Source organism: Tympanuchus pallidicinctus, unplaced genomic scaffold, assembly GCF_026119805.1.
Source record: "Tympanuchus pallidicinctus isolate F22 unplaced genomic scaffold, pur_lepc_1.0 scaffold19, whole genome shotgun sequence".
Lineage (NCBI taxonomy): Eukaryota > Metazoa > Chordata > Aves > Galliformes > Phasianidae > Tympanuchus > Tympanuchus pallidicinctus.
The window spans coordinates 14,955,713-14,983,460 of record NW_026294710.1 but is presented as its reverse complement, the minus strand read 5'-3'; the positions used below and the strand labels follow the sequence as shown (position 1 = coordinate 14,983,460).

The following is a 27,748-nucleotide window of genomic DNA, read 5'->3' as shown; positions in this document are numbered from 1 at the left end:
TTATTATTTATTGCTTGTTTATGTTTTTCTCTCTCCTCTCCTCTCCTCTCCTCTCCTCTCCTCTCCTCTCCTCTCCTCTCCTCTCCTCTCCTCTCCTCTCCTCTCCTCTCCTCTCCTCTCCTCTCCTCTCCTCTCCTCTCCTCTCCTCTCCTCTCCTCTCCTCTCCTCTCCTCTCCTCTCCTCTCCTCTCCTCTCCTCTCCCCTTCTCCTTTCCTTGTTTCAATAGCAGATGAGACATTTTTCAATCTGAATGCTGCAGCACTTGTTGATTTGAGTTTAATATAATTGCCTTTAAAACCTAGGTGGTTTCACATTAAATTATGAGAAAAAAAAAAGTCAATTATGAGGCAGCTAATAGTTAGTTAGTTAATCATGTTATAAATTGATAACTGCTTAGGATTCTTGAAGTTCTTGCTGAGTTTGTCTCTGTCTTTGTTGACAAACTCATGTCACCAATGGAATCCCCACTTGGCAAGAAGTTATTTAATATAGCAGGATTAAGAATTGTAAAGTGCCCGTCCATTTGTGTGACCTGAGGAGTTGTTCTCTGGTGCACCTTTATTTGTTTTCCAACCTCCGTTACTGAACCAGCAAATACAAATCTGGTGGATGGTGTTAAAGTCTAGGTATCAAAATGAATGAATCCATATCAGTTAATTAGAAGATCTAGGACTTTCTTTGTCAAGTATTTATCTTTCAATTAATTGAATTGGAACTGAAATCTCTGCCAGTTTACTTACGCGAACTTGTATGAATACCTGGGCTCCTTGGAAAATTGTATTTGTTCATGTCATAGAATCACAGAACCATTTGAGTTGGAAGAGGCCTTTAAAGAACATCTAGACCAACTCCTCTCCTGCGGTGAACAGGGACATCTACATCTACAGTTGCTCTGTTAGCCTGTTCCAGCCTGACCTTGAATGTTTACTATGTTTTGCTTGAGTGTCTGCTGTGCTTTTCCGAAAGTCTTCCAAAGTTGAATTTTTTGGAGGGTAGAGAAATGTTGGTTGGGTCTAGATGAGCATTGCTGAATGGATAGGGTTATACCAGGTTGCTGGGGTCCAGTAGTTTCCCTCGGTGTCCTCTGTTCTGACCTCTCTGCTAACATCCAGTACATGGAAATAGTGATTATTTAACATTTAGAGACAACTGGGAGAGTATTCAGGAGGATATTCATATACAAAACACACAGGCTCCTGTGTTATGCTGCCTGCCTACAGTCTCCGTTCTCCATCTGCTGCACAGCCTCCCATTATGCAAATGAAGGAAGTTTGGTTAAGGTTTATTTCTTAATTTAATAAATTTAATTTAATAAATCTTAATGTAATACATTTCTACAGAATGGAAGAGTAGCTCATCACACAAAATAGCATCAGCTGTCAGACAGCCCACTTGTTCTCTAGAATCTCAGACTGCTTTGAGGGATTGTTTTTAAGAAGGCACACACTGCTTTGCCAAATCAGACCAGTAGCCCAGCAGTGCCTGTTTCTTCCTCCTGATCATGGCCAGAAATACAAACTAACTGACCTGTCACTAAAATGGAGTGAATGTGCTGTGCAAGTGAGAGGAAGTTACATGCAATACAACACTATATGTGGTTTTCTGGTTGGGACCGCAGTGTCACATCGTGTTGATCTCCCCTATCAGTCTGTACACATCAGATTTCATTTGAGTCACTTTCCCCTGCTTGTCAGTAAAAACAGAAGCTGGTGGTCGTTCTATTTATCCACTGCTGCAGAATTAATTTCCTGGGGCATCCCACTAAGACTTGAATGCATCAGAGGAAGGTATCTGAAAGGACCTTCTTTTCAGGCATGAACTGAGACAACCTGACCTGCTGATTCCTGCTCCCAAGGATGTTTACAGTTTCTGTGAGATTTCAATACTGCGAAGTGGGAGTGGGCTGTCACTTAATCACCTTGTTTGATCTCCTGCAAAGCAAGCACAAATTAAGCCAGGGACTTCCCTGAATTATTTCCTCTTTAAAACAGTGCAAAGGGATAACAGAGTTGCAGATCTTTTAAATGACAGCAATGTATCTGCACTGAGGGGACACGTTAAATGGTTTAATTTGGACTAGAAAACACCTTCCTGAGCAATGAAGTTCAATGTAATTCTTGCCTTGATGAACAAATCTTACTGTAAAGTTTAAACTCAGAAACCAAAGACATCCTGGAGAGAATGGTCAGCTTGTAAGAGGATACCATGACATCTTGTTTCAAGAAACCCTGGAGATCTTAAAGATTTTGCAGAGGGGATTTTAACAAATGCAGCTGCACATCCTGGATGCTCAGCAATGGGTTTTGCCCACACATGCAACCATAGAGTCATAGGATCAGTAAGGTTGGAAAAGATGACTAAAGTCATTTGGTCCAACTCTCAAGCCATCTCTACCATACCACTAAACCATGTCCCTCAGTGTTACATATTTCCTGACCACCTTTAGGGATGGTAACTCCACAGCCTCTTTGGGCAGCCTGTGTCAATGCCTCACCACTCTTTTGGTGAAGTTTCTTCTAAAACCAAAGATCCAAACATCAAATGTGAGAACCCTACACTCATAATGAATCATGGGTCAAATGCTCAGCTAGTTAAAAAATACGTGCAGTGAAACACTGAGCATGATGTCTGTGGGTGATGAGTTACATGAGCAAGAAACAAGCGCAGATATGCCAAAGGAAGATGCCCAAGAAGTTTGAATGAAACACCCACAGAGTCATATATATTTTTTGTCACAGACACAATTGCACTTTTTTTTGTATCATTCAAACTTTTCCATGACTATATTCTTCTTTCTATTAATATCAGTATTTTATTTGTATGTGTAAATTAACCACCATTGTTTGGGGAAGACAATAATACCACTTTTAGGTGCATTTTTAGTCATCTTCTCTGTTTTTCCAGTGAGAAACATCTCTGTGTGTAGATTCATTCAAAAAAAGGATTTTTTTTTTCTGTGTCTTAAAAAAACAACACAACCAGCCAAAAACTTTTCTTTGTAAAAACAAAGGGTCTGTATGTGTGTGGTTAAATAAAAACTTCCCCTTTCTGTGGAAAAACTTATTTTCCAATTGAAAATATGCATAAAGTGCCACCATTTGTCCCTGGCACTCCAACACTTACAGATGAACATCATTGTTTCATTCTGCTGTAGCAAAAGGTTTGTCTCTGTGAGCCAAGAGTAAATGTTAGCTGTTTTTGCCAGTGGATGGAGTCTTGGGTAAGATGCATGAAACACAGAGCTGTCTTACACCCCAAAGAGGTACCCTGAGTCTGTACTATAGAAACATTTAAGATAACACCTTCATATACAGACGCGACCTTGTGTCTGCTAGGAAGGAAAGTTCTCTATGGAACTGCTGCAATTGTGTGCTGTTTAGCTCCAAGTATGGACACAAGACATATTTGTACCTAACTCCTGCTCATGCTGGATGCACAGTGTTGCTAATGCTGCTGCAACCCTACTCTATTCTTATTTGATCTATTCTACACATTTTTTTTTTTTGGTGAAATTGTAGTTCAGTATACCTTCCTTGCCCATAGCTGAAAGATCATTTTACTTTCCCCCTCTGGAGGTGAGAGATGGGGATGCAGATCATTCGAAGAAACTGACTTCACATTTGCCCACCTTGATGAGTGGAGGCTCTACTTTTCCCCAAACACGGGCCAAAAACCCTTCCCGCTGCTTTGATATATACATACAGTATATATATGCATTTATTCTGCCTGCTGCTTCATTTCCAGGCATTAAGGATATTAGAGAGATGAGAAAGAATTGCTCTCACTTCTGAGTGCAAGTGTACAGGAGGTGTGTTTGCGAGCTCAGTGTTCTGGTCCAAGGCTCTTTTTGGCAATCTAGGAAACCCTTTACCTATTTCCTGTAGATGTCTACAATAAAATTTTCAGGGCAAGTATGGGAAGGATGTGCCCAGCTAATATTAGCATCTTGGAAGGGCATTGAGCACAGAAATCCCCTCTGCTCCTCTGAAAATCAGACCATGGCAGTAGAGGCCATCTGTGAAAGAGCAATGTTATCCACCCTTGCAAACACTTGAATGCTGAGAAAATCCCCCTGGTTTATCAGTCTGAAGTGTGAGAGAGGACATGGCAAGGCTACAGGCAGCTGTAGAAAATAGGCACTTCCAACTGTTGGCAGTCCTCCATCCACCCACAGCAAAGAAAGGGCAGAGTAGCAGTTTGTGATTAAACACTGATCCCACCAGCGACTACATCACACCAAGTCACTTTGTTCTAGCTCCAATGGGATCTTACTGACACAAGATTGGGTCTTCCCTATCCTTACGGGTCCTGACTTACTGGGTATACACAGGTTCCTGCCCCAAATGGAGATAGAGTTAGCCAGACATCTTTGAAGTTGGCCTTCTGAGGTCACAACGATACAGATTCTGGAAATTACATTTACCAAGAGCAGCTGTGTGTTGTAGATGCAGAATAAATAGGGAAAGACAGCATGAATAGATAGAGTGTGAGTGGGAAGTTATCACCTCTAATAACTCCTGAGAATTTAGCACTAGAAGGAACTGCCAGAGCTCCAGCAAGGAGCTGTTATCACCTCCAGTAGGAAGGTCTGTCTCATCCCTTCCTGACCCTATATCTTTGGCAGTGTCTCCTTGTATTCATTTGGGTGCTCATAGTGCAGCAGGCAGAAAAAGAAGTATCTTTACAAGAATTGTCTGTTGACTGCCAAGGAAGCTCTTTTTCTTCACTGGCAGTGGACAGTGCTTTATTTTCTCCATCTGAGTCTGATTTTGGCTGGCTCCCTTGAGTTTGGGATGCAGCCACTAGATCCAGGATGGAGGAAGTCACTGAGTTACATGCTTTTCCCAAAGTCACCAGGTCTCACCTCTCTCATTTGGGGACTGCTCCACATATTTCTACTGGAACTTTCCCCCAACAGACAGTTAAATTGTTGTTAACCAGAAGGGAAAATCTACAGAAATACGTAGAGTTTGGCTCAGTACTAGTGTGAGGGTAGACTGTCAAAAGGTTCAGCCCAATGTCTCATGTTCTGTAGATCAGTGCTCAGGAAGCAGATCTAGGGCTCAAGCAAGCAGAGTGTGATGATTGTTCCTGTCTCAAGTTTTCTGTGTGATTATGGTTTTACGTTCTGTCTATTTATTTGCAATAGGCTGAATCTGTGATTAAGCTCTTTCTTCCCCCCAGTGTCAGTGGTAGCAGTGTCTATGTCTCTTTGTGGATCTGGACAAGAATGTACCTAAATAATGGGCTTGAGGTGACTGTGATTACCTGTCCAGGTGCCTGAAGTTTGGCATTTGACAAGGACTGCATTCCTTTTGACAAAAAAAAAAAAAAAAAAAAAAAGATTTATCTACCAAGATGACATTTAGAATGGCCAAATGTGTTTGGATCTGGAGCCAGTGCTCAGTTATGATAATCACTACCCAGCTGTACTTGATGATATGTTTTGTTGTCAACCTCTTGTTGGGATATCAACATATGTCTGTCCCACCAGCTTTTGGGGAGTGAGTTACAGCTCTGCAGTGAATAGTGTTGGTCACAGTGGAGCTACTTAATTGTTTTGCTGAATCACTTTAAATGAGCCATGATTTCTCTCCTGTCTTTAACTTAGTCAACTGCCCCCCAGCCAATGTGGCAGAGATGTGGGAAGCAGAGTAGAAAGGCTCACTCAGGCCAGCAGCAATTTCAATTGTCTAAAATCTAAGACAATCTAGTGTACTGGGATGAGAGCTGGCTGGTGCCGTGTTTTTGCCTTTGAGAGCTTGGAAATGACTTATCTTGGAGATGACTTCTCTTGGAGATGCCTTCTTTACCCACTATTTCTCCAACAAGCAGAACTTGGACCTGCTTAAGCCTCCCCTTGCATTCTATCCCTATCTGGCTCATAGTCACTTCCCTTTACTGACTTCAGGCTTGTCTGCAGTCCATGCTAAATTTCATGGAAAGCCATTTGACCCTGGGGTAGAAAAAAACACAACTGGACAATGTGCTGCTACTGTGACTCTTCCCAGGCCTGAAACAATGATCTCTCTGAAGAAACCTATATCCAAGAGTGCCTTTAGTAATAATGGTGATGAATAACCACAAATTTAGGTAGTCTTGGTGCAATAAAAAGAATGATGCTTTGTGTTGCCGCCTTTCAGTCCAGTTGCAGAGGATTAATTAGCTTACCAGGATGAAGTTTGATCAATCATTTACCCTGATGAAGAGGACACTGTGAAAGATCTTCCAACTACTTTCCTTCCCTGTATCTTGAAACATAAAAAATGAGATCTCTTGTCAAGAAGTCACTGGGAAATCAAGTTTCAAACAATGTTATTTGTTTAAAACCGACTCTAGATCTATTCATCTCCCTTTAATGCCATCAATAATACAAAAGATAATGACATTGATGAATATTGTCCATTGAATGCCGGGAGTGTCCCAATGGGAAAATGAGTCATTATTTCTCCATCCCTCCACCTCCAGGTGGAACCTTCTGTCTGTGTCTCCAAGAGGTCCCCAGTGACTTATTGATATGGCAATCTGATTTTGGTAATTAAAATTGATTTCCAGCTTAAGCTTTGTAAATACACTGATCCGTAACAAACTTGGGTCATGTTCATGGGGATGGGAAGAAGAAATAATCAAGTGGAGATGTCAAGATGAAACTGTGGGGGTGGACAGCTGGTGGTCAGCAACGTGGAGCAGGGTCTGTTTGGGGAGCATCCAGCAAAAGCCTTCAGTGATGCCTGGGGATGCTGCTGATCCCCAAACCAATGCTGCACCCACAAGAACACCTCTCCCCCCTACAGAGCTGCCACTGATGTTGTATGGCAGCAGCACTGCAGTGAGCCCCAGCTCCAGTGTTGTCGACTTTGGTAACTCCAAGGGCGGCCAAGAAAAGCAGATGGAGCTAGGAGATGATACTTGCTGCTGAGAAAAGATGTGGGAAAGGAACAGAAGGAGGAATTGGCATTTTGGGAATGCTTTGGGGGCTGTGGTTTGAATTCAGCCTCTTAAGCATTCTCCCTAGCTTGCTTTTGATGGAACTCTGCAAAATTTAGTCTACTGGCTGCAGACAGGGGGCTGAAAGCAAAGCACCTGCTTTCTGGAGGGCTCTGTGCCCACTCCCAACACCCCAACACCCCACGTGCCCACTCCTCAAAGTACTCATCCCATAAAAAATTCACCCTTTCCCTGCTACAGTAGAAATTAAGTGTTGTGATGTTGAACTTGGCTGTGCTCATCATGCGCATAAAGTCCTCTGCTTTGGATGTTGTTCATGGTGGCCTGAACCAAGGCTGAAGGCCAGCACTGGAAATTCCAAACTCCTTATGACATTGATTTGGGATCAAGCACATCTCCATTCCTGCTTGTGGTTTTTTTTGCTAGCTCAATCAGGAGAAGCAATGTTTTGTTTTCCTTCTGCAAGCAGCCTTAAGGATGTCAGATGACAGCCTGCACAGTCAAACTGCATTTGGATTGCTCCTGTGTCTGGAAGAGGAATGATCTCCCTGGGCTCTTCTTGTCCTCATGGCTGATAAGCTGAGCCCTCCTGGGAGATTTTCTCATCATGAGAGGCTGGGAGCACTCTGAAATCCAAGCAGAAGAGGCCTCCAAGCCTGAACCCGTTCATTTCCTTCTTCCCTAGGCCAAACTTAAATAGCTCACTTTTGAGGTTGGGAACATACATGGCAAGCCAGCCCACGCACTGGCTGTTTTCTGCTTCTGAGTCACTTTTCTAAGCCAGCCTGCTTTTATAGCACAACTTCTTCCATTAGCTGATAATCTCATCACTGTACAACCTCACCAATTGCTTTTGGGAAATCTGAGTGCATAACATCTATTACATTTCCCTTCCCTGCCTTGGCAGTAATACTGTAGCTTCAAAGAACTCAAACAAGTTAGTTAAGCAAAAGACCTCCTGCTTGTAAATCCACGCTAGCTGTCTCCTCTAATCCAATTATGCTTTACAAGGTGTTTCCTCACTAAATCCTGAAAAATTGTTTTTGATATTTTTACCCACAATTTATGTTAAGCTACTCTGTTTATAATTGCTTGTCTAATCGTGTGCTCTTATTTTTGAATAATGGTGTCAGGTTTGACATTTTTGCAGTGTTCCTGTGTCACCTAAGAATTGCTAAAATGTTTTTACTCAAGACTTCACTCAGCTGCGTGCTCATTGTTTCCAAAGTTGGTGAAGTTTGATTAGTTAAAACAAGTCTGCATTGGTGCTCTGAAGGGTTTTTATTGCCATTAATACTCCTGTGTCTGCTGAACCCTCTTACTGATTGAGAAGTAGTGAGAAATACAGGTGGAGAACTTGTAGTGGTACAAGTGCAAGTACAGGTGGAGGTGTGACTTCATTAAGATTTGGGGAGCTTGTAGCAGAGGAAGGATTTAGAATGGATATAAGGAAAAAGTTTATAAGGCTATAAGGATGATGGGGCACTGGCGCAGGTAGCCCAGAGAAGTGTTGGATGCTCTGTCCTTGGAGATACTCAAGGTCAGACTGTGTGGAGCTCTGAGTAACCTGTTCTAGCTGTAGGTGTCCCAGTTCACTGCAGGGGAGTAAGACCAGATGAGCTTTAATTGTCCCTTCTAACTCAAACAATTCTACGATTCCCCAAGTCTATGACTTCGGGCTTTGCGCTAAGGACCTTATGGTTGATAGGGAGATAAAAGGAATGAAGACAAAAGATAGAAGTGCGTCACATCACACATCTCACATCACAGAACAGGGTCCAAAATGTGTAATTCTTTCAGGCTCAGCAGGTCCACAACTCAATATACCTGACCTTGGAAGCTGGATGCAAATTTAGAGGACTCTGGCAGGTAACAGGCAGTATCAGAGGTGGGAGTAGGGTAGATGGAGGTTTATTTGCTTGCCATTTTTGTGTTTTCAAAGACAGTAGCAATTTCAGATGCAAATGACTTGGTTTCTGTCGGTAGGATCAGTGGAGAATATTTTCACACAGTCCTGGCAGGGAGTTCTGTTGAGATGTCACATTGTCACATAACCAAGATTTAGCGAATAATCCGTGATGTACAATCTAGCAACACGATGATTTTGAGCCAGATGAAGAGAAGTGGCATCCTTTCACTTGCAGCCAACAACAAAAGGGATGGAATTTAAGTGGGGAGCAGCATATGCTTTTGAACCTTAAATAGACTGGTCTTTCAAAACGAAGAGGAAGAACGGTGATTCCTCATGCTGGAATCTTTCCTAGACAAATACCACATTTGCAATCTTCAGCCTTTCCTTAAAGTTTAACTAAAAAGATCAAAAAGAAGAAAAGAGCAGAGCTCCTCCATCTATGTAGTAAACAACTCCTCTCTAGGTCTAGGTATTTTCTCCTCTACAAAATATTAAATAATACCTACCTCAGTGTTGTCTTCATGTTGAAAAAAAATAGTTTAGAATGGATGGAGCCATCATTTTGGGGCTTTTTTTGTGTTTTAGTTTGGTTTGTTTTGATCTTGTTGTGGGTTTTTCCAACTCCATGTAGTATAACATTTGAGTTACAGCCTACTGAAAATGAAGTTTATGATGGAAACCAAGTGACCTTTAACTATGATGCAGAGAAGTGCATTTGTGGTGTTACTGGGCAAAATGTAAGCACTGGTATCACATCTACCCTGGCTGGGTATCCAAACATACATCTTCCATAGGTCAAATTCTCCATGCTATGATTTTCCTCCTACCACATAATGGAAGAGGTTTCCATCAAGATGGAATCATTTCTGACAGAGGAGTTCCTGTCTTGCCTTCGTTTTTACATCAATACTGCAAAATCACCTGATTAGTTCATATTTTTCTCTAAAACTTTTCCTAATCCATCTTCAGTGCTGACTTCATTGTATCTCTCATGTTGGAGTTAGTGAAAAACTTCCAGAAAGAGTGGTAAAGTGTTGGAACAGGCTGTCCAAGGAAGTGTCACCATCCCTGGAGGTGTTCAAGAAGAGGGCAGATGTAGCACTGAGGGACGTGGTTTAGTGGACATTGTGGGGGTGGGTTGATGGTTGGACTGGATGATCTTAGTGGTCTTTCCAACCTTAATAATCCTATGATTATATATACTCTCCTAGTGTCACAAACCTCACTATATCATTCTTCAGATTTCTCTAGGAAGGAATGCCGATGTTGGTCTTTTCCCTTCCTCCATGATGTGAAAACAGGCAGAGAAGCTTGCCTGCTCTGACCAACATTTCTCCAGCCCAGAAACAATTTTTCTAGTAATACTGAGTGATAAACACACAGCAGATAGCCTCAAAAGAAACACAGAGCAGTGACACACTCTCCATTTCCAGCTATCAGTGGTTCAGGATGGCAGGAACCAGGGATGAACTCCTTTCTTTTTATATAAGCTATCCACGACTTCAGTCTTCATTTTCCTTGCCAGTCTGTTTTCTCTGTTGACCAACCACCTGTATGGAAATGGTTTTATTCTCTTCGTCATGTTGCTTAGAAACATTGAAACCCCAGGAGACCTGGAGACTGGTGCACAAAGAGATTTCCTATAGCGTCTACAAGTTGTCACTGGATAACATCAGAGCTATTAGAGCACAGTTAGTTTTATAAATCCTTTTTTTTCATGTGTTCAGATCTCCTATCATTTCCCAGCTTTTTCCTGCAGAAGAGTTATTAAACCCTGTCCCTGAAACAGACAGGCATTTTTAATGGGCATGAATAGGTTACTAGTCCCAGTGGCAACTTCACCTTACTAAGTGTTTTGTGTTGTACTCTGCTCCTGGAAGAGGTTATTGCCCTCACTTTACAGCAGTGCCAGAGTGGTACTTTACAGGTGGGACTGGTTATCAATTCCCTGAGCCCAAACTCCCACAGGTGACGTGAGCTTGTGGCTGTGGTAGCACAAGCATGGCCACCAAGACTTGAGTTTCTAATCTTTAAAAAGAAGTAGAAATTGCAGTGGATTGATGAAAACAAAATGAAAAAAGGTAAAAATGAAAAACAGTTCATTAAGGGTAGAATTGCACTCTGATCCCATCTCTTTCACAGTCAATTGTCAGTTGGTTTTGTCCCGAGCTTATCAGCAGCTGGCAGCTAGAAGAGCTGAGGGATGCTCAGGGAATTTGGCTTTGTTTAGCAGGCTTGGGATTGCTCTATCTACCAGTAGGTGTTTTGATTTCCCTCTCATTGCTGGACAGTTTGAAGAGCATCTCTCAATCTCCTTTTCTTCTGCTTGCCTCCTGAATTCATGATGGGAAGAATAAATTGTTCTCATTCACCACTTTTGCCACTGACAGCGTGAAGCTATTTTGGCTTTCTGTGGTCTGTAATGGAGGCAATGCTTTCCCAAACAGTCACAGAACAGCTTTTGCAGCAGAAAGAACTCTAGCAGTTTTCCCAGACTTCTGTTTATTAATGGTTGTCATAAATATGTTTGTCCAAATGATGATCTATTGTGTAAGACAGTTCTGTCTCAGAGCCTTCACCCTTTAACGACTCGGGTCTGAGTTTCTGCTCACATCCTACCTCTGCATCTCTCCTGGATAGACTGCAACTGCAGATATTTTGAGTATAATTCTCTTTTTTCTTTGCTCCAAAACTAGCTCAGCATTTCTCAGTTCAGAACTACAGCTTGCAAATTGCTGGAGGTCTTCTATTCTCTCTCTGCTGTGCTGAGTCTAATAACAGATCCTTGCAAAATGCCAGTGCTCGATGAATTGAATTCTGTGAATCAGTGTTTCCTGTTGCAGTTTTCTCCTGTTGGTGTTTTTCCAGCCATCCCAGACCACAGCTGGTCCTGCGTCTCAGACCTTGCAGTGGGCACTGGATGTGTCTCTGTAGTCTCACACAGGTCGACATGATTTAGTGGGCAGTATTGGTGGTAGGTGGACAGTTGAACTGATTGATTCTGTGATTCTATGACTCTGTAGAGAGGACAAGTTTTGTAGGATAATGAATAAGGTGGTTATTTATTTTCCTTTTCAAGCCTTTGTTGTAAACAAAGCACTCATAAAAATTTGCCAGCAAATGTAGAAGAAAACCCACGATTTTTGAATGCAAGTCTTTATTCTGCTTAAAATTTAATTTCTGAATTGAAATTAAAACAAACCAAAAGCATGTTCTAGAGGTTTGGAAGTAATCTTAATTTAAGAGGTCCCAACTACAGTTCTTCAGTTATAAACCAGTCTCTAGGTATTACAGAATATGGAGATACCTCACACGCGAGCTTGACTTTTGCAGGATATTTGCTCCTTTTCTGAAACATCTCATTCACTTGACAACAGAAATAGGAGACAAAGAGGGATGTATATGAGGTTTTATTAAGACTGTCAATTCCCAATTAATTAAGGAAGTGTTCTATATAAACTGAACACCTAACTCATTCTTTAATCCCAGTTATTTTGTCAAAGGAATGTCTGAGTTAGTTTTCATTGCTAAAAAGCACCCCTGGGCATTTGCTGCCTGGCTGTGTGATGATGAGGTAGCTGGTGGCCTTTTGCTCTGCTTTTTGCTGCATCCATCTCATCATTCAATGCATAAACCATCTGACAAATGAAGACGTCAACAAAAAGGCTAATATTTTTTACAAGCTAGATGGATCTCTATTTAGTTGCCATTTTGTAGCAGTCAAACAGTCCTATTTGGAGTTTGCCAGTTTCTAGGTGGACTAATTGATCTCCATGCTAGCCTTTTCAAGAAGAGCCATGCATCAGCTTCTACTTGACAAATGGTACAACTGACAAAAAGAATCACAAACACATTCAGGGGAGCAGAAAAGGTAATGCTAAAGTGCGACTTAATTCTCTACTGAAGTAGGATTTTATTGAGATCAGTAAATCAGATCTATTGTTATCCAGAGACAAATTAATTCTTCTGATTCTTTTGCAAAAAAAGGAAGATTTCTGCAGAAAACTGTTGTGGAGGAAGACATTGAATAAATTTAATTTTTATTCAAAAATAAAAGAATTGTGATGAATTTTCATAAGATACTCTGATTTCAAATTTAGGAATTTATCAGCAGTCAAATAGCAGGTAGGAATCATCAGTGGAAGTCTCAATTCTCTCTACAAGGAATTTAAATACAGAAACCTTCTCACTGATTGCCTAAATGAGAAGGTTTAGGATTCTTGCTAGCCACAAGATATAAAAGAATAACATTACCACAATTGCAATAACACAAAAAATGCAGTAGGAAAAAAACAAAAAACAAAAAACAGAAAAGGAAACAGCATGTAAAATGATTGAAGGATCATGAATTCAGCATGGGATCATGAAAACAACAAGATCTGCTGTGACAGGACAAGGGGAAAAGGTTTCAAAGTAAAAGAAGGAAGTTTCAGGGTATCTATCCAAGATCTTGGAGCAAATCAGCAGGAGAGGATCAGGGGTTCTTTTGAAGCCATGCTACTTGGGCCAATCTGATGGGAATTCAATTAGTTAATCTTAGCTTGGTAAATCCCATTTACAACACTAATTAACATCCTCATCTTTCCCAGCGATGTCAGTATCACAGATGCTCTAGATCTGCAATGCACCACAAAACAGCAGAAAATCCAAACTCATGCACAATCACTTGATGGTGTTGGAATAGTCATTTCATTGCAAATTACCTTACAAGCCTGTACTGTCAATAATTTCCAAAAGTTCCAACTTAAAAACACAGGAAAAATAGCTTACGTGGAAAAGGGAACCCTAACACAGCAAACTAATTGCTGAAACATTCATGCATCAGCGGAAAACAAAACACATTTGGAATGATTATAAACTTCATTTCCACTGTTTGTGGGGCTAATCTAGAAGTGGCAATTCTTACTTGTCTTGCAGATACAGCAATTACAGTAGCAGTCCCATTATGGGCCCGGTCATTGGGTCAGGAAGCTTATCTTTTGGAATCTAAATCCTGATGGAGAGAATGTAGTTTAAAGCTGAGCAAGACGAAACCCGTCTGCAATTGTAATAATAACAATAAAAAAAGTTTACGTTTCACAGAAGGTCGGTATGCCTTGCTAAGCTCTTTTCAGCACAAGCTGACATTTATTGTTGAAACTGTTTGGCGACTACTCATAAATTCATAGAACTGAAAGCAAAAGGAAACCGGTGTGATTGTGTGATGTCATCTGCGTAACTCAGGTCATAGACTTGCTCAGGGAGATGTCTGCTCTGAGCCCCAGCTTGGAAATGCTGCATATCTTTTAGGAAAATAAACCATCAGTGCTAAATGTTTCCAGGGATTCAGCACGTCTTTCTAAACATCTACCATTAAGCAATGGGCAGTCTACCTAGTCCCAGAGCTTCACAACATCCCTGCGAGATGCAGAGACGCTCTCATCAAATGGAAAAAAAAAAAGTGGCCCAGATTCCTTCTACCTCCTATATCACACAAGGCTTCATTCATAAGCAATGGGGAAAAATAGTCCTGAATGATGTTTCTCATAGAACACTGAGTTGGAAGAGACCCCTAAAGGCCATCTGGTCCAACTCCCCTGTGATAAACAGGGACACCCACAACTTGGTCAGGTGTTCAGAGCCCCATCCAGCCTGACCTTGGATGTCTTCAGGAATGGGGCATCCACCACCTCTCTGGGTAACCTGTTGCAATGCCTCACCACCCTTGTTATAAGTACATTTTTCCTGTCCCTGTCAGAGACACGCAGACAGTATAAACTGGAGGTAAAATGAGATGTTCAGATGTGGGTCTCTGGCCAGAGAAGGACTGAAGCTGTGCTCCTACCTGGCTGAGCTTCCTTCCTTTTCAAACGTTCTTTCTCCAAAACAATAAATGAGGTCTCCAGTCAGAGAAAGGTGTTTGGAGATGCTGATTCTGGAGAAATGTGTGAAATAAGAACTAAAATGAATACAGAATATCACAGGGATGCCTGTTCCTGGAAAGGAAGGGTAATCCTCAGGGAGTAGAGGTAATTTGTTCCTCCAGGATGTACATTATTGCTGGGCAGACAGAAAGACAGGTATCAGTGAGGACTCAGTGATCCTTGTGGGTTCCTTCCTACTATTTAGAAATAGAGAACAGATAGTTTAAAGGTAGTATAATTTCTCATGCCAACAAAGACATAGTGCTGGACCTTGGGACAGTTACTTCAGGGCTAGGAATAACTTTCTTCCGATCCTTGATACTTTTTGCTCCCTGTCCCCTCCCTGAATAGCTATGAGGTCTTCAGGAGAAAAGTGCTGTTGAAGAAGAGTAAAGGGAAGAAATGAAGAAATCACTGCTATTGCTATCAGAATCATAACATCACAGAATCATAGAATGGCATAGGTTGGAAGGTACCTTAAAGCCCATCCAATTCCAACCCTCCTACCATGGGCTGGTTGCTCCCAACTAGATCAGACTGCCTGAGGTCCCATCCAACCTGGACTTAAACAAGTCCAATCTGGGCCATTCTGTGATTTTGTGATTCTGTGTACAGGGTTGGAACATCCACAGCTTCCCTGGGCAGCCTGTGCCAGTGCCTCACCACCCTCTTAGTAAAGAATTTCTTCCTAACGTCTAACCTAAATCTCCCCTGTTGTAGTTTAAAACCATTCCTCCTTGTCCTATCACTGTTAGCCCATGCAAAAAGCCAGTCCCCCTCCTGCTTATAGGCTCCCTGCAAGTTCTTGAAGGCTGCAATGAGTGAGCTCAGACATTGCCTGGCTGGAGATGTGGAGCTACCCTGGGAGCAAGGAGGACTTTGCTGTCCCAGCTGCACAGCACATCTTGTGTTTCAGAGAGGCTCTCTGAGGATCTGACCCTACTCTTTGCTCTTGTTTCTTTCCCCTTACATTGTGTGCCAAGCAGGCCTCCCTTCTTTATGAACAGGGACAAAAGAATTGTTTGGGGATTTTTTTTTTTCTTTTCTTCACGGCGTGGTGTGCACTGTGTAATGCACCCGAGCAAGTTCCCCAGCTCAAATCATATTGTGTGCTTTTGTAAGAGATTTCTGAAAGGGGGGCAGGTGTAATTGGAGACCTGAAGCTAGGGCGGCTTTGATCTTGGATGCATAGGGCTCCTTTAAGATGCTTCAGTGCGTTAATCCCACTCCCTTTCAAGATGCCAGTTTGGAAACCACCTGGATGGAGCTGGCAGAGGCTTTATGGGGTCTCTTGGGTCTCCGTGCTTTATGCATGGGCCAGCTGGCAGTGTTCATACAGCAGCCGTCCAACACTGTCACCCCATAGCCCCGGTCCTTGACCCCCCCCAGGCAGCACTCCTGCTCAGCAGCAGCTTTTGTAAGTTCAGTGCTTGGCAGCTGGGAGCTGAAATGAGATCTCTGCTTCCTATGGTACCAGAACAGTACTGAGGAGTGTTGAAGGCCTTAAATCAGATTTGAATCAATTATCTGCGGGGACAAAAGTTCTGTTTCTCTACAGAGCCTCATGCCATGTGGATGCTGTTTATGTCTTTGCATTCAAAAGAAGGTGCAGTGTGACTTTCAACTTCTGCTTTGGCTGGAGGAAAAGATATGAAAAAAATATGAGAAAAATTAAAGGAGCACAAAAGGCAAATGTGCCATTGCACAATTCATGCAAATGCCTGAATTCAGAGTAATCACCAGGAGGCAACAGAAAGGAGGACCCACGCATTCTTTGGGATGCTGACAAAGCCAGCTGCATTAGTGCTGCTGCATTGTATCTCTGTGATGTCTGTAGTCACAACGTAGTCATCTCATCCTCAGGAAACACGTCTAATAATCCTGCAAGTTTCCAGTTTTTCAGGTTCTTCATTGAGGAACTTTAGCCTCACTGTGTACAGCAGTGACATACAAGCACTGGATAGTGCATGGCCCCTTTTTGCCTACTAAGACCAGTAATGCCCCATATCAAATATCCTAGGGACAACATGCATAACTTAGCTGCAGTGCAGAGACACTCCTGCTTTAGTAATTCATAGAATCATAGAATGACCTGGGTTGAAAAGGACCACAACAATCATCTAATTTTAACCCCTCTGCTATGTGCAGTGTTGCCAACCACCAGACCAGGCTGCCCAGAGCCACATCCAGCCTGGCCTTGAATGCCTCCAGGGATGGGGCATCCACAACCTCCTTGGGCAGCCTCTTTCAGTGCGTCACCACCCTGTGAGTGAAAAGTCTGTGGTGGTTAGAAGGCGGTATTAAGTATTAAAGTCCCTGGTTAAGTCTGAAACTTGTCATACTTGTTCTCAAATTAGGCCAAATGGCCATTGGGTGAGGATCTTTTTTTTATGAAAAGTATGTGGGGTTTTTTTTTCATTCTTTAAGAAAATAATTAAGTTTTATTGTGTGATTTTCCTGCCTTTGCCTTCCAAACCACGTCTGAGACACAGCCTATTCCTGTTAAAAAAAAAGAAGATAAAAATAGCAAAAAGGGCCTGAGGGTTTTCCCAGAAGTGTTCTCCAGGGATCAATATTGGGCCCAAAGCTATTGAAAATGTTCATGAATGAGCAGGAAGTTGGTATTGAACCCTGCAGATAAAATATTCAATGGTGCAATGATTAGCTCAGCATTAACAATGGTGGTGAGGACTGAGAGATTCAATGTCTTCAGCATCCTCAAACAAAGTAAATGTAAACTTCTCTGTCTCCTAAGAAGGAATGTAGGTCAGGCTGGAAAGCAGGAGCTGTGTCCTAGAAAGCAATGACTGAGATGGATGAGTGGATCAGTTGCCTGTATCCTCATGCAGAGTTTCTCCTGGTCCTTGGCAGAAACGTTCTGATACCATCCTGGCTCTGGGCAGCCTGATCTGGTGGTCGGCAACCCTGTCTATGGCTGGGGGGTTGAAACTAGATGATCTTTGAGGTCCTTTTCAACCCAGGCCATTCTAAGATTCTATGATGTATAGGGGGATGACAACAGATGATGTAAATGTCCCTTCTGACTTTAAATGTTATGTATTTATGTGATCCCTGAATCAGATGTCCTTGAACTTTCATTTTACAACAGGACAAATACCTGAGAAAGCTGGAAAAACATGTGTAGTGCTTGCAGTGCTGGGTTATGCCATTAACCCTGTGAAATATGGACACGGAAGGATGGGATAGGGCGACCCTCATTGCATTCAATAGAAATGTTGCATCTCCTTGAAATAAAATGCTGCAGAGAAGGAGCTGGGCTTTGCTAGGAACTTCTTTTCACTTACTCCGCTTTGAAACAAACAGCAGAGACATATGAAGGCAAATAGATGTGGCCCAAAATAGTTGCCCACGTCTCTGCTTGGTAATTGCCTTTTTGGCAGCACTAATTACCATCCAAACCTCAGAAGTGCTCTGAGCTCTCACAGGCGTCAGCTGAGCGGTAAGCTCTGTCTGGTTTTCTCTCATTTATTAAATTGAGACACGCATTTAAGGGCTTGGGAACAGCCTGCTTTACATTTCCTTCCTGGATCTTAGTTAACTCTTGACTGAAACACTCATTAAAGCCATCGGTGGCGAATGCTCTGCAGAGGTATTATAATAACTTTGGAAAATCCCAAATCTGCGTCTCTCAAGTTTGCTGCAGCCCAGGGTGAACTGCAGGCAGGGGTTATCACGGCTCTCCCTGCGTCAGATCTTAAGTTTTTGGTTTGCAGATTAACCAGTGTGACCTCATAATTCTTCAGCTGATCTTATCACTTCAACTGATGCTGCCTGTGGCAGGCAGTGGAGCTTGTGTCAGCTGAGATTTGATGGCACTATGTGGAGCATTACTTAAAAAGGGAGAGGAGGCAGTGATGAGAAGAGAGAGGTTGAAGGAGGGTATATGTGAGGGTGTCTGGGAATAAAACAAATGCTCCATTTCATGGCTGGGAGAGAAGCTGTTCTTATTTTTCCTTTAGCACCATATGGCAATGGCTGAAGATAAGGAATGGGGCTATGTGGGCTATTTCTGCCAGCCAATACAGTTGTTTTGTGTTATTATATATATGCTATCATGAGAGATTTTAAGTCTGACCACAACTGAGGAAAAGGCAGTTTTTCAAATTGTCTTTAACACTCTCTGTAGCTTGACTGTGCTTTTAGGGGTAGGATAATCCTATAATTTTAGAGTTATAGAATATCCTCAGTGGGATGGGGCCCATAAGGATCATCATGTCCAACTCATCCTACACCAGAGGACAAAAGTCTGTCCTTTTGTTTTCCAATTTACTGGCTGAAACGCTTGACCATGGGATAAGGAAAACAAGGCAGCATGGATTTGAAACAACCTGGTCCTGTTAGGGAGAAATGCAGGTAGAACAAGTTGGCCAGAATTACTCAGAGAATTGCCTGGAGAAGCTGTGGATGTCCCATCCCTGTAGGTTTTCAAGACCAAGTTGGATGGGATCTTGAGCAGCATGATCTGGTGGTGAGCAACCCTGCCCATGGCAGAGAGGTTGGAACTGGGTGATCTTTAAGGTCTCTTCCAACCTAAGTCCTTCTGTGATTTTATATGATTCTAACTGATGGCCTGCTGTTTGGTGAGAAGGTGAGGGTTTCATCAGACTTGGGTAAAATAACCTGACAGTTTTTGCACACATGTGAACTGAAGAACTGCTGTTTTCATGAGGGGCAAGGACTCCCACTGAGTGTACTGCGTTATGGAGAAAGTACAGCAGCATGCTGACAAAGTGAACTGCTGCTCTCCCAGTTGAGGATGAATTTAGAATTCCTGTTAAGGAAGAACAAGAGCAAACACAGCGGAATCCTGTATGAGATATAGCACTGAAACATATGGACATGTGCTCTTCAAATTCCAGGTTGTTGTCAATATTGCAATAGGATGGCAACAGGATGGTACATCTGTGATTTCTCTTGAAGCACTGATGCTTCTGGGAGAAGAATCAGTAAGGCATAGTGGACCTCCTTGAAGAAGGGACTGTACAGGATGTGTGGTGAGCAGTTGTGACGGGGGAACCTAAGAAACTGACAGGCCTTTAAGGACTGAGATACTCTTTGCTATCCAGGTGTCTATTTCTCAGAACACAGAGCAGGAATGAGCTTGGACATGGCAAAACATGAGGGCTGTGTTTATAGAGAAGATGGTGAAAAGCACTTGTTTAGATGTATTCTGTGTCATCACACATTGGGTTCCTGGAAGTTTTCTAGCTATGCAACACCATGGAGATCTCCTACTGCTCTTCTGGTGATTAAAAAATATATATTTCACACAGTGATTCATAATTCGGGTCCTGCAGCTGGGAAGAGAGGAGAGCTCAGCATGTTTGGGGACAGTTTGCAGTGAAAAAATTGGAGGAATAGAAAGTTTAAGTATGGCAGTGATGTGAAATTCGCCTCACCCAGAATTCACCTTGTATGTTGTAAATGACTCAGCTTGACCTCTTTTATGTTCAGTGAGCAGACATAGGTACATCCAGGGCATGATTTATCTTATCCATGGGAAGGCATCTAAAACAAAGAACACAGATCCTGTCCTGTAGAGTCCCTCAATTGACAGACCCTGAGCTTTTAGCCTAGGCTGTGACACTGCAGATGGACTTTGAGAGAGAGCAACCCTTGCTTTGCATATGTCTTGTGCCAGAGTTCTTCCCAACAAAGCATAAGATTTATGGTCTCGTTGGGTCCAGCATGCTTCACATACACAATCCCAAAGTTGGCTTTTTTGATACTGCTATAAGGCAGGGTCCTGCCAAGAAAGACATGGGGAAGAGGAGGACAAAAGGTGCAGTGGAAATTTCCCTGCTATAAGAGTAATCAATAATGAGCTCATTGTGAGAATATCTAATAGGAACAGACATCTCTCAGCCTCACCCCAAAAATATCTGGGGCTTTTGGAACGTAGAGGCCATGGGCATGGGCCATGGACTAAATCTTTCTGTATCTCATCTTGCTTCTGCTTTGCCTCTGTGTCAGTGAACTGTAGGTGTGGCTGGAGTTTTGCTCTGGAAATGCTGTACGGAATTTTTTTGCCAAAAACATCAAGGGAGTGAAGGGGAGGGGTGGAGGAGCAGCACAAACACAGCTATAGGTAGGAAGCCCTTTGTGTGAACAGGCATATTTGGATAGGTAATTTACCTTGCCATGCAGGGGGACATTGACCCCCAGTTTAATTATTGTGTCATTTGTCCTTGACAGCTACTGCTGCTCCCAATTAACTCTCCTTAATTAAAGCCTCCAGTTTTCCAAGTATGTAAGCATGGATTTACTGGGAAGAGTGTTACAATGAAGACAAAGAGCTTGTGAATGTCTGATGAGAAATGACATTCCATGTCCCCAGAGGGACTGCAGTTATTTACTCATCATGCTAGTGTGACAGGCTGGAATCAAACTCGGAGCCTCGCCTCTGTCCCCACAGGAGCATCTCTTTCCTCTCCCACCAGCTTCACAGTCATATACATGAACACATCTCCTATTTCTTTCAGTCTAAGACATGCTTCCCTGGTCTTTTCTTTTCTGTGTTTCTGCTTTTTTGCTGAGTTTACAGTCGGAGGTGCAAGAGTTTGACCAAAACAGAAGAATTCAAGGTCCCTTTGTCCACAGCTCAGGCCGTATTAAAACTGGCATCCTGGGATGCCCCACATGTAGCCAAATATCCCGGGTAACTTTGTTAAGGCTGCAGAATCTGGATCCACCAGTGGTCTCTTAGGTGTTTTTTTGTCTTACTCTATTTAATAAATGGTATTATCATGAATACTCAATTCAAGACTTTGAAATCAAATAAGCTCCTCTCTTAATCTTGCTGCAGTTTTTTGGGACTGGCTGAGTCTTGAAAGATAGCAGCATTCACAGAACTCGCATAGCTTAACAGAGTCACTGTTCAGTGTTTTGGAAATGTATCTTTTGACTGTTGGGAAGGAAGGAAATTGGCTACTTAAGATGCCTTTTTGTACATTTAAATTAACTTAGTCCATCAGACTGAATAAATCCTGATGCTGTATTAACATCCAATTATAACAGAAGAGATTGAGCAATGATTTATGTTTTGACCAGAATGTTGGCAGTTTAAGGGGAAAAAAAAAAAAGAAAAAAAAAAAAAAGAAAAAAGTAATGTATGTTGAAATAAAGAAGTCAAAAATGGGAGCCAGAAAATTATGACTGAGCACATAGCAGGAGCTTTTATGAATATATAATGGCAGAAGTGAGAGCCAAATTTCTAACAGGATTAACTGTTACTGTCTATCAGATCCAAAATCTCAATCACTTTGTTTTAAATGACTTTCTGAAACTCATTCATACTAGAAGTAGAGGGTAAAAGTAAGGCTGGGAGCTACAGAAGCTAGATCAGAGGTGAGGATGGCCCTGGTGTTGTGCAAAAAGCACATAAGTCATATATAGCAGGTGAGCTCTAAACACTATACAGTCTGCAGGTTTACCAGATTTTTTGAGATGTCCTTGGGAGCCAGAAACACATGAATGATTTCTTTGGGGGCTTCTGAATGGATATGTTGGCAAAGAGAAGTATTTCTTCCAATCCTGCTGCAGCTGCTGCAGCTGGATGTGCTCACTGTTTTCTTACTACTCTTGAGAAGGACGTCACATCCATTTGTCTGACCCAGGCACTGGGATTGCATCTAGTTCTGTGAGTAGTGGGGAGGCTAGATGGTCTCCAGTGTGCTATGGACAAGGGCTTGGAAGCACAGCAGCTCCTAGATGTCCAACAGCTGTGTGAACAGGGATCTTTAGGAGATTTAACTTAATCTCTTCAACATTTCAAAGCAACTAATATCTAAGTAGCTTTTACTTAATAACTTGTTATTCAATAATCAACTTATTCATGGACTTCTTGCATGACCTTGCCCAGATGCCTTAGGCTTACATCTTCAAAGCTTCCTTCGGTTGCATGAGACCTTTTTTGCAGCTGTGGCTCTCATGGATAAAATGGGAATATGTGCCACATCACTATGGGCTGTAAGCCCTTAGAACAACAGCAGTCTCTTTCCACATCCAAATTTTGCTCGAGCGAAGTGAGGCCAAAATATCAGTTAAGCTGTGACCACTGCAGGAATACAAATGTCTCCAAGCTGGCTCTTAGAGCTCCAAAATGAAGGACACTTTGCTTTTGTTAATCCTCTGTCTGCTGAGACCCTGATAATATTTGCTGCAGAACGTTGAATCAAAGTTTCACTGATGAAAGATCAGATGTGTGGAACCCCAGTGAGGGTGGGAAACAAGCTTGAAATGCTTGTTAGACATTCCAAGTATGAAAAATGGGGGAAGGAGCAATCACGCTATGGTTTGCAGTCGAGATTTCAACATTCAGTGTTGTCCAGTCCCTTCATCCTTACAAAAAATGGCAAGGCAACCATAATTGAGAGGTTGCATGGACTTTCTTTTTCCAGATATCTTAGGGGAAGCATAAAAAGCTGACTGCTCCCAAGGGGCATGGTCAGTTCTCAAAACTTTCAACTTGAAAAGCCGAGCTGAATTAATTACAGTTTATGTTCCAAAGGAAAATGAGACCTCTGATGTGCCTTATTTGCTTGATGTTCTTTCTCCTTTCAGCTGATGACCCCTAGGCGGCTTCCTTTTCACTTGAAGCTTCTTTGTTTTTTAGAGTCTCTTCCTTTATTAATTAGAAGGTGTGACACAGCCCAAGACATTTACCAGCATGGTACAATTTTAATTAGTCTCACCATAAAGCTACTTGAGGTGAACTCATAAAAGCTCTTATATAGCAAAAATAACATGCAGCAATGCAAATGGTGACTCAAGACACCCACTACTTTGGCTTCCCAAGACATGGGGTAAGGATGGGGCTTGCTGTAAGCTCACACTGCATAGCTGTGCTCTTTGGGACAGAGACACAGGCAATGTGCATTCCTGCACACACAAGACACTAACTGTATCCTATGGAAAATTAAGTACACAGACAAAGAAGTTTGTCTTCAATGAAGATCTGTGTTCCCAGTAGGTGCTTTCTGCCTCTGAGAGGAGCTTGGTTTTGCTTTGATAGCTAATTAAATAATAATAACAATAAAACCTACAGAGACAGCTTTCTATCCACTCTTTTTGTAGCACTTTGCAAATAAATTGTAGATTTCTGTCCTCTAGGACTTCATTCTTGTTCATATTTCACAGTCGCAAGTGGATTTTGACTCACAGCTTTCAAATCCAACATAACTACATTCTAGCAAAGTGCAGGTTTGAACTTTTTAACTGAAACTCGCTTCTGTAAGGCAGATGTAAACTAGCTCAGAAGCTGAGGTCCGAAAAAATTATCTACAGCTAATGAGGATAAATTGTGCTGCACCATATGTTAGCCAAGGATAGTTTGGATAACCATTACCAACTGTATTCTTTCTAATTACAAGGTGGAGATTACACAATCAATTACATGTGGATTAAGGAAGGGCAGATTTGCAGTCTTTCAAGCTGAACTATCTGCCTCTTCTTCAAGTACTTTGATGTTCACAGTGTAGATGTTTCAAGCTAGATATAACTTAGTAAAAATAAGTACATTTTTCCCAGGTGGAGCTAACAGGTGGTGAAAATCAACATATAAATAATAAGATCTCCACCCTTGCTACCTTCTTATTGAAGTTGTATGACTTTTTGAAAGTTGATGTAAGATAAGATACATTTTTGAGGTAAATGTGAGTCTAATAGGATGAAATCTTCAAGCGTATAGAAATTTGTATTTGATGAACTGACAATTCCTTCTTGACCTAAAGTCCGCACCTAAAGTAATGTGGAACTGTTGCATCCAAGCCCAAGTCACCTTGCCTTTGAAGCTTCTTGAAGTTAGAATGACTTGATAAGCTGTTCTGATTTTCTCATTTTCGTTTTGCTCTATGATCTGTTCTGATTAGGATCTGATGTGCGTGGCAGTGGATTGAAAGGCATTTTTGTGGGTTTTACTTGACATTCACCCGTTGTCCTTAAAAGCTTTCAGCAGCCACCGTTGATTTCCTTGGGTGACTTGATACAGGCAGTAGTGCAACGGTAAATAGACTCTATCATATTTCTATCTAAAGTTCACTAAAGCTATTGCCAACAGCCAAAGGTAAAATACAAATTTTCACCTTTTCACAGAGGCTACATGAGGTCTGGGTAGGGGTTAGGAAGCCCATTTCTGATAAAAATGGAAAAGATCTCCATAAATATCTGGAATTTTGTTCAGAATCTCTTTTTCTTCTTTTTCCTTACCTTCCTCCTCTATATACAGAGCTTTGTGTTGTTCCATTTACAGATGCAATCAGAATGAATCTTCAGTTCAAATTCCCTTGAATGTTGCACCAAGTAAAAAATTGTCACTAGGATCTAGGTGTATTCCCTTGTCATCTGTCATGAGTAACTGTTCTGCAGTTTACATTTGACAGTTCTCAGTGGTGTTTCGTCAGTATAATATCAACCTGTATCATCTGAAGGAATAAACTCTCCCTGATGACATGAGCCAGGGTGAAGGCACTGGCAATTGACTGTGTATTATGGAAGCTCTCTGAAGCTTACTCAATGGAAAAAAGACTATCAGGTCACTGGGCCCAAATTGTATGTTTGGTTTCAAAAGAAGTAAGGGGCTTAGGAAACCTAATAGAATCAAACCCTGTGGTCCGTTAAACAGGAGGTCAGCTAGACGGTCCTTTCTGTCTTTGAAATCTCTGCCTGAAATACTTTAATTAAGAAGGAAGGAAGGATGAAAGAATATAGTAAAATGCCTTATTTTGGCAGTGTGTGGGTGTTTTAGGTCAAACTGATATCTTCTGAGCTGCAAAGTCAGGGTAATGGCAAGCTCTGTCACTACCCAGGCTGGTAGCCCCTGGTAGCTGGGAGAAACCTCTCTGGGATGGGGCAACCTTGGGTATGTGTCCAGACTGAAAAGCAGCCCTGAGGAAAGGGGTGTGAGGATTCTGTACAATGTGTGCCAGCAGTGTGTCCAGGCAGCCAAAAGGGCCAACAGTACCCCAGGGTGCATCAGGGGTTTGACTCAGTGATCCTTATGTGCCCCTTCCAACTCAGGATATTCTATGACTGATTACAACTGACTGTTGGGGTGTGAACCTAGCACTCTCCTGGGAGCAGTGGAGATGCATGAGGCCATAGGAAAGAGACAAAGACATCATGAGATCTCAGATTTCATAAGGAGAAAGAAAGAGTTGTGATTTGTAACCACAGTACAGGAGAGCATGGAGGTCTAGTTTCACTATCACAGAAGTTAACACGTTTAATTTCCCTGAGGTGCCTTGTCACCACAGTTTGCACCCAGGCCTGCCTGATTTGCTGAATCCCCATGAAAATGTGCATGTAAGTGAGAGACCACATAAAGAGGTCTGGATATCAGGAAAAACTTCTCCAAAGGAGTAGTCAGGCACTGAAGCAGGCTTCCCAATGAGGTGGTTGAGTCACCATCCCTGGAGATGTTCAGGAAATGTGGAGATGTGCTGAGGAACTTGGTTTAGTGGGCAATATTGGTGGTAGGTGGATGGTTGGATTAGGTGATCTTAGCGGTCTTTTCCAACATTAGTGACTGTATGATTCTATGATTCTGAGTGATCATGATCACAGAGGAGATGCTGATCTGAACAGGATTTTCACCATGTTGAACTTTAGAGTAATCTGCAGCCATATCTGCATCTGTCTTAGCCCTGCTAAGCTCAGCAGAGATGTCCTTTCAGATGATGAGCACCAGGGAAAAAGGAGAGGAAGGGTGGCACCTCTGCCAAGTCATTAAGGCCATTGCAGTGCCCTATGAAAATCCTGATAATTTGTCCCCTTTCCTCCTGCAGCTCACCCGGGTGCCCGTGGAGTCCTGCAGTCAATACGAGACCTGCAGCGAGTGCTTGGGCTCAGGAGACCCTCACTGTGGGTGGTGTGTGCTTCACAACACGTAAGTACCTGCTGGTGTTTGTCACCATCCCAGCCCTCCTTCGTGCCCAGCCAATCTCCCTCTCCAACCATGGTAGCAGCAGTAAAGATCTGTTTTGGTCCCTAGCTTAGCCAGATGAACTTAGATGTCACCCTGGCAACTCCAGTTGGGATTCTGGGATTTGAAGGGGGAGTCTTTGCTTAATCAAGAAACATTTTTTAGCTGAAAATGGAATAGAAAGGTCAGTAGAGACCCATCAGATCTCCTCAATTTCCTCATTCATAGTGTGCTGGCTGCACAGGAAAATACCCATCCACTCTGATGTGTGTTGAATCAAGCCCTCCAACTGCTTCTCTCTGTGTGACAAATACTTTCTTGTTTCCATATGATGGCAGTTAGGCCCTAGCTAACAGCCAGACTGGAACTTATCTCAGCACCTGCAAATTTCCACTATGGGGCTGAACCTCTTTCACATTCGTCATAATCTCCAGTGCTTTTAGATGGGAATCAGTTCTCTCAGAACACCCAAGGATCTGATCCAAGTTAGATTTCAAGGGGAGAGTGAAGCTTCCAACATCACTGTGAAATGATGTTAATCCTGAAGTTGAGCATTTCTCTTCTGTAGGTCGTCTCAGAGACCTCCTTTCACTGTTACACTATTCTGCAGTGCTGCCCTCTGCAGTGCCTCCCAAAGAGCAATGTATCCAAGCGTCCTCAGGATGGGGAGATTAACTAATTGGCTTTGTTTTCTGTAGACCTTCTTAATGATGTTATTGATCTTGAAGTTCCCTCTCTGCAGCCTTCAGTGCCAGTGATCTCCTCTTGCAGAGAGCCCTCTGCCAAAGCCATGCAAAAGGAGGTGTCAGGTTGGCTGAGCTCCTGGTTCTGTGTGGCAGAGTGGTCTCATTTGCCAAGAACCTCTCGGCAGAGACAGTGGCTGGAAAGTGCACTGGATCTGCCTAACCAAATGTCTCCAGCTGAGCATTGCTCTGCAGGGTGCTGTCACTCCAAGTCTCAGCATCGTTGGCTGCGATGGATGGTTATTCTGATGAACTCTGTTATTGCAGTGTCTGTTTTTTCCTCTGAGTTTACCTCACAACT

The 27,748-nt window shown here is 42.4% G+C and overlaps 1 protein-coding gene across 7 annotated transcripts in view; it reads left to right on the top strand.

Moving 5' to 3' along the window:
* Window positions 1-27,748, top strand: part of PLXNA4 (plexin A4) — a 445,689-nt gene that overhangs the window by 263,509 nt on the left and 154,432 nt on the right. For all 7 annotated transcript variants that reach the window (XM_052680712.1, XM_052680714.1, XM_052680713.1 and 4 more), the window contains exon 5: window positions 26,568-26,668. In XM_052680712.1, coding sequence (XP_052536672.1) covers window positions 26,568-26,668 — 101 coding nt within the window. The remainder of the gene's footprint in view (window positions 1-26,567; window positions 26,669-27,748) is intronic.